Below are 7,458 nucleotides of genomic sequence, written 5' to 3'. Positions count from 1 at the left end.
AGAGAGGAGGGGACATCGATTGAATACACGGAACCAGACCTACATGTTGCCACTACTTAGTGGTAGTTTGATTAGATAGGACAGTATTAATTGTGCGTCCCATAGCAATATCGGAATCTATAAGTTCAAAAGGAAATGCTTCAAGCTGTTATTTTTTCACAGGAAAGGTAAGTCTTGATTTAGATTTGACGCCCGCAAGGCTATTAAAGAGGTGGATTTCAAACTTCACTGAAGACGATCTTTCCGTTCATTCGACAATCCTTGAAGACGTACTGTTTTGGTACACTTTAGAATTAACCATGCGTTCGTTATTTATTCGTACTTTTGTGATTGACCTGATATTTTAATAGGTAGGCAAGGGGGTGCATAATATGAAAAGGGCAAACTTGTGTTTCTAATTTGTGTATAATGGTTCAAAATAATATGCTGAGTTTGGTCTGCTTGGTGCTCGGATGTATATGTCCGCTTCGTACGTCCTTAAAAAGTTAAACGTTCTTTTCCTGTAGGACAGAGGAAAGATCATGGAGATCTGTAAAAACTCCCCATGAATTACAACTTCAAAAACGCTCTGTTCAGGATGTTAACCTTGGTCATTCACACCATTGTCTAATATGATAAGCCCTGAGCTAAAATTATACCCTGCAGTAAAGGTTACAGAAAGGAAAGTGGCTTTTAATTTATATTTGCCCTCCTCTTTTCGTCTTCTCCTCACATACTATTTGGCGATGTTTTATATTGATGCGTAAATGGTTTTGCTTTTATCAAAACACAATGCTAAAAGTGCACCTTTTAGAGTTCCATCGACATTTAAACGTATTTTTTTCACAACGCAACTGCTATGTACATGTGGGTTCACACGTACAGCACATTTTCTTCAAAATTGGGCTGTGCCAATGGATATGATAAGCCAAAATTTGTTGGGTGTTGGGTGAAATACAGAAGTATAAAGTACTCGTTTATGTTGTCGAGGCTTGTTCTGATGTGAATTGCTTTTTCATCGCGTGTTCACTGAGAGCATGGGGCGGAGATATTTAGGGGCAAATTTTGTCGCTTTTCTTTTACTTTGTTTGTTGAGAGGAAATTCGACTTGATTTTAACTTTTGTTAAACCGTGAACAGTGCAGAGCTCACGTTATAACTCTATGAATTTCTCTTTCTTTTTTTCCCAGAGCATCATCTACTCAATCAAAGAGAAACAAAGGTACACCAACTCCTATATTCTCCAGCAAGCATAGTATCTACTTAAATGGACATGTCCTTCAACATGAACATTGTCAGCAAAATTGGCACTGAGAGCCGTCGACCATTATCTTGTTGATTTTTTTTCTCCAAAAGGAACTTTTTAAAATGCACCAATCACTTCGCAATGGAAGTTCCAAAAGTGATTAGGGACTACTCGAGAGAAATTCAGCAGTGAGCAGTTCAAACAGGAAGTTGAATCGCGTCAAGATGGTGGTCGTGAGTCAGAATAGTCAAGTGAGGCTGGTATGTGTCGCTTTGGTGCTGGCAATGACGTCACAGTCATCAGCGGAGTACTGCACCAAGGGCGAGTCCAAACCCTCGGACCCTCGCCTTCCTGTCTTTCTCTTCACGGCCTTCACGATGGAATATCAGGTTTGGCATATGTTTTGTGTGATCGGTTACAGTCTATACACATAAGTTAAGAAATGTTACCAAAATAATTAGTATATAAGTTGTTTACTTCCCTCTAGATAGATAGATAGATAGATAGATAGATAGATAGATAGATAGATAGATAGATAGACAGTAAAAGTAAGATAGAAAGCGAGAGATAGGTTTATGGGTGCATGGGCGAACGAATTAAAAGGTGAATGAATGAATACCATATGGTTTTATGGGTTTGTTGGATAGATCATAAATGGATGCTAAGATGGAAGGAAAAACGGAGGGGCACACAGTTTATTCCAACCTCAAAAAGAAACAATTCCTTTTCAGTATTTGCTGGTCTTCAGGGCTCCATTACATTATTCAAGTGCTCTTCTCCACAATGTGAAAATAGCTGTTTGATAAGTTTACAGTTTATCAAAGCACTGATAGAAAACTGCGTCTGCATGTGCTATGAGCAGTTAAGTAGTGCGATAGGCGTTTCGAGAATCTTTATCTTGTGGCTTGCAAACTAACAGGCTTCATTCTGGTCAGCATTAAAGTACTTCCGCATTGAGGACGTATGCCGAAGAAGACGGATCTCATGCATATCTCAAATATCATATTTACGTATAAGAGAGAGAGGAAGACAGACAGACAGACAGACAGACAGACAGACAGACAGACAGACAGACAGACAGACAGGCAAACAGACAGACAGACAGACAGAGACAGAGACAGAGACAGCGACAGAGAAAGAGAGAGATAGGGTGAGAGAGAATATTTCTGATATAACAGCATCGTTTTTGGCAGCCTACAGTATGAATTAATTATCATGAATTAGGTAGGATACAAAATCAATATATACTATTAAAGAGCTCTTAAACGTTTTTATGCAACTGAGCTAACCACGGACATACTTGCAGGTTTCTATTCTTGACACAAGAAATCAGTACACGATGTGGGCCAAGGAACTCTACGACTACGGCTTGGATAAAATGAAAATGATCATGGTGTCAGACGGGCTTGAGGAAGGCATCATTCTGGACTATGGCAACAATTACTTTGCTTCCTACTCTTACAAAAACATGGCAAAGACTGCGTTCACCTGCAACATCGAGCAGCTCAATACAAGTCACTCGGACAACTTGCTAGTGTTTGGTGGTGCTCACTCGAGCAATACCAGAATGCCTCATATTTACTCCACTAGGGATATATTCAGGTAACGGAATGACGTAACTAGATCGCTACTTCAAATTTACAAAGTTCTATCTGACATTTTTGACCGTTTTGAATTACTGAGACAATGAGGTCAGAAACCAAATTCTCTATCTGCTCTATCAAAATCGTAAGATTATTCGGAGTCGTTATCAAGATATTTAAATAATTGCATTTGAAGAAGCTTGACAGGATGTGAAACTCAAAATCTTAGACGTCAAATTTTTCAAAACAATGTACTGAGCAGAAAGACCTTTGTAAATTCTGAGGTAGCAACGTTTCTACAGCATTTGAGGAGTTCAAAGATGGGGGCATCATTCAAAACTAATTTAAACATCATAAAGGTCATCTTGAATTTTAGTCCTAATTTACGGTAGTCATATTATTATCTTTATTATGTGCTGTATATGTCATCATTGATTGAACTGTTAAGGTACATAATGTATGAGGGTCTGTGGAAATAATAGACAGGGCTTAACCTGCCCGCCCTGTAATTACTTAATTTGTGTCGACGCGGTCAGTAAAACATTTACTGTCATTTCGTCGTGGGGTGGTCCAGTATACTGCTAATAATAATGATAATAATAATAATAATAATAATAATAATAATAATAATAATAATAATAATAATAATAATAATAATAATAATAATAATGATAATAATGATAATAATAATATTAATAATAATAATAATAATAATAATAATAATAATAATAATAATAATAATAATAATAATAATAATAATAATGATAATAATAATGATAATATTAAAGATTATGATAATAATGATAATGATAATAACGATAATAATAATAATAATACTAATAATAATAATAATAATAATAATTATTATTATTATTATTATTATTATTATAAGATGATGATGATGATGATGATGATGATGATGATGATGATGATGATGATGATGATGATGATGATGATGATGATGATGATGATGATGATGATGATGATGATCATTTTTATAGCGCGCACCCCCGTACAATACAGCTCAAAGCGTTTTACTACACATTCATCTCTGTGTAAACTGCATGTACATCAACATCTATACACACTCTGTAGATTAACGCATAAATGCAAATGCGCCTACAGCCCCTCAACAGTGCAGGTTCAATAGCGGGCTATTCCACTGTAACTGACCGGACATTTGGACTATACTTTCTTACAATGATAACCTTGTAATTCAGTATCAATTAATTTATTTCAACTTTAAATTATCAGAACATTTAAAAGACATATTAAGAATCATATAAAATGCAGTCATTTGAAAAAAAGATTTTCTGTGAATTCTGTGACGTGTTTAGTATCACGAACTGACGGGACAAATGAAGAATTCTTTTTCAGTCCCGTCAATTACAATAGAATATTGCCGTGCTAAGGCAGACCGACGTATCAGCAAAAATCCTCATTTTTTGTATCTTCGTTTAAATGGACGCCTATACCCATTCTGCATCTTGTGTCCAAGGCAGGAAAACGTATCTGCACAACAAACAGGATAATTTAACTATGGCAAACAGACGTAACTGAAGGGCCATGCCCATATTTCCAATGGGAGCACGACGTAACTTAAAATGATAAAAAGTGCAGATACGTCGCTCTGCCTTGGCACGACAGAATAGCCCAGGCATAACACGTATTTCTTTTTGGAACAGGTTCGGCAGTAAGTTGGGTGAGACGTACATGGGCAACACGACCATAGACGGCGTGGAGGTGGATCAGTGGCGCTCCTGTATGTACTGGGGAGAGGACCACGACAATTTCACCCTGGACTATTTTTTCACAAGACCCGGATGGGCAGCTGGGGACAGGTACTCACCCAGTATTATCCCTCTAAGGGCAGAGCTTAAGGGCATCAAAAACTATGGAGGCGGGGTCACTGTCAATTTGCATCACATCTACGAGTACCTGAACCTTCGAGTGTATGCAAGTTTGATGGAGGAAGATTTTTCGCTTCCATCAGGGATGCAGTGCAATGACTCACAACACGTGAAAACGAAACCAATTCCAGAACTTCCAACCGCAATGTTCTATACAGATGAAATTGTTGTAGAAAACACGATACTGGGTGTTGATGTGTATTATGATGAAGACTTAATGCTGGTCAGGCAAGACAGGGTGGAGTTTAGTACTGTTGATGACTTCAATACTGGAATGCGGTACGAGATTGACCAAGAGCGTGGAAGCTGTGACTTGTTGAGTTTATCTGAAGGCTTCGATGTACAGACAAACCAAGATCTGATGGCGATAAAGGGTCCTCAGGAGTTGTTTCTATTGAAAGGCAACTTCACATACACAGGTATTGCTTTGAATAGAGGTTTCAGGTGTGACCAATGGTCTCGTATCCTTATGGGTCAGGGTTCAAAGGCGACTCACATTGACGTGTTTTTCGCTAATCCCAGAACTACAATCCCACTTAAGCCTTCAGCAATCAAAGGCCATGTCGTCGCTGTGGTTACCAAGCAAGAGTTAAGTGTTGTAGAACACAACATAATGGGGATGAGAGCTTATCCTCGCTACAAAGTGGACCCATTCGATATAAGTATTTGTAAAGAAGAAAAAGCAATCAAAGAGCTTCGCATTGAATTTTCAGGATCCAATCTGGAAAACCTCACAAGGAGTGTGGGGAAAGCGTTCATGCATCAGAGCATAGCTAAGGCGGTTGTTAAAGCCGCAAATGTCAGTCCTATTCAGGTCACGTGGACAGAGATTCGTGTGGTTGCTAACGGAAGCGCCCTCCATTGGTATGCGTCTCTGCTTGCCCCGGAGACAGAAGCCTTTCAAAGAAACGTTCAGAAAAACTTCAGTCTCTCTCTAGACCAGGCATGGGATAATCTTCAGCGTGGGGTCGACAGCCCTTTAAAAATAGAATTCAAGATCCCCTCAAAAATACAAACCACAATCTTGACTAGCAAACACCTCAGTGACATAAAGGCAGATTCAAATCTGGTTCAGAGCCAAGACAGTGACCTGAGCCAGTTTCATAAGCTGAACAATAAAGTGCCAAAAAATTTCGTTTCTCAAGAAAGCATTATCGTTGATACTGAAATAGAGTGTGCAAAGTTGTGTCTAAACAGGATATCCTACCAGTGTACATCGTATTTCTTCTGTCCTTTAAATAAGAAATGCCAGCTTAGTAAATATGACAATCTCTCAAAGGCGCCAACGGATGTTAGAATAGGATGCAGTACAAACGTACGAGACTATTTGGTTGGGTTCAAGAAAGCTCCAGGTCTAACATCGGTTCCAAAGAACCCACCACTCTTCAGTGACGTGGGAAGCGCCTCGAGGTGTGCCAAAAAGTGCATTGACGAGACATCTTTTACTTGTCAGTCGCTAGTATACTGTGCCACGCCACAACTTTGCAGTCTAGGTGATACTCATTACAACGTGAGCGCCGTGTCGTCCGCTGTTTCTTCCAAAAGTAATTGTTCGTTTTACTCCAGAAACGATCTTCTTGACTACAACAAATCTCCATCTGTTACGTTTAACAACATCAATAAAGGCGATTACAAACTTGTGCTGATAGATGGCGATAGTCCTCAGCAATGCGCACAGGCCTGCTCTAGCGATGTTGACAACTGTCATAGATTCAGTTATTGCGCCTCAAATCTACAGTGTATCTTAGACACAGACATATCAGGACAAACACCATCTCTGGTGAGGCAAGATGGGTGTGACATTTACTCTATGGCGGAGAACGCTTGGAGGCAAAAACAAGGAAATCAGGAGTCGAGGACGGGCCAGGACTCTGGTTCATATTCAGATGGCTCAATGGCAGGGCTCGCTGTGGGTATACTGGTCGTAACTATTGTTTTGGTTATTGGAATCGTCTTACTATTAGCCAAAAGGGGAATTTGGAATGGTTTCAAAATTGTCATTTAACAGGACAACGAAATAAAAAAGACACAAAAAAACATGCCCCATTATGGTCAGATGTTTATCTACACATATGCCGGATACACGATGTCCGTCTTTAGGTTTGGCTTTTGTTTGCATAAAAAGTGCTCCGGATAACGCTAAGGGGTCTGTTTGCTCTCTAACCTCAGCCAGGTGGGTAGCCGTTCTCACAGCATTATTGCTACCTTAGAATTACAAAATGCTATCTGACATTTTTGGCCGTTTTGAGTTACTAATATCATGAGGTCAGAAACCAATTACTTTATATGCTCTACTAAATTTGTAAAAACATTCAGAGTACTTATCAAGATATTAAAAATTAAATTTGAAAAAGCTTGACAAGTTGCGCAACTTATACTGTTTAACGTCAAATTTCTCAAAACTAGGAACCTGGCTGTTAGAATTCTATGGTAGCGATATGTTGATGTCATAGACTTGTATTGTAATACCAAAGGCTGTGTACTCGGAGGTAATTCCGGTTCACCAAGGGCTCCACTATTTGAGTTTATTTGGAACCAAATGAAGAACAACGAGGGAAAGTTACACTTGCACTGGACTACAGCGAGACTGGTATTTTGCCTTTCATTTGAGTGGGCATAATACGCGACGGCGATGGCATTATGTATGTATGTATGTATGTATGTATGTATGTATGTATGTATGTATGTATGTATGTATGTATGTATGTATGTATGTATGTATGTATGTATGTATGTCGGCC

At 38.9% G+C, this 7,458-nt stretch overlaps 2 protein-coding genes across 2 annotated transcripts in view; one reads left to right on the top strand and one right to left on the bottom strand.

Moving 5' to 3' along the window:
* The window catches only part of LOC101853653, a gene marked incomplete in the record, with an annotated part of 146,279 nt that overhangs the window by 14,327 nt on the left and 124,494 nt on the right, over positions 1-7,458 (bottom strand).
* Positions 4,507-7,346, top strand: LOC101845964. The gene has a single exon (XM_005088948.3). The coding sequence runs from the start codon at positions 4,521-4,523 to the stop codon at positions 6,720-6,722; it is 2,202 nt and encodes a 733-aa protein (XP_005089005.3). The 5' UTR covers positions 4,507-4,520; the 3' UTR covers positions 6,723-7,346.

This window comes from Aplysia californica, unplaced genomic scaffold (genome assembly GCF_000002075.1).
Source record: "Aplysia californica isolate F4 #8 unplaced genomic scaffold, AplCal3.0 scaffold00001, whole genome shotgun sequence".
Taxonomy (NCBI): Eukaryota; Metazoa; Mollusca; class Gastropoda; order Aplysiida; family Aplysiidae; genus Aplysia; species Aplysia californica.
Note: the sequence above shows the minus strand (reverse complement) of the source record. Positions and strands in the feature narration are given on the sequence as shown.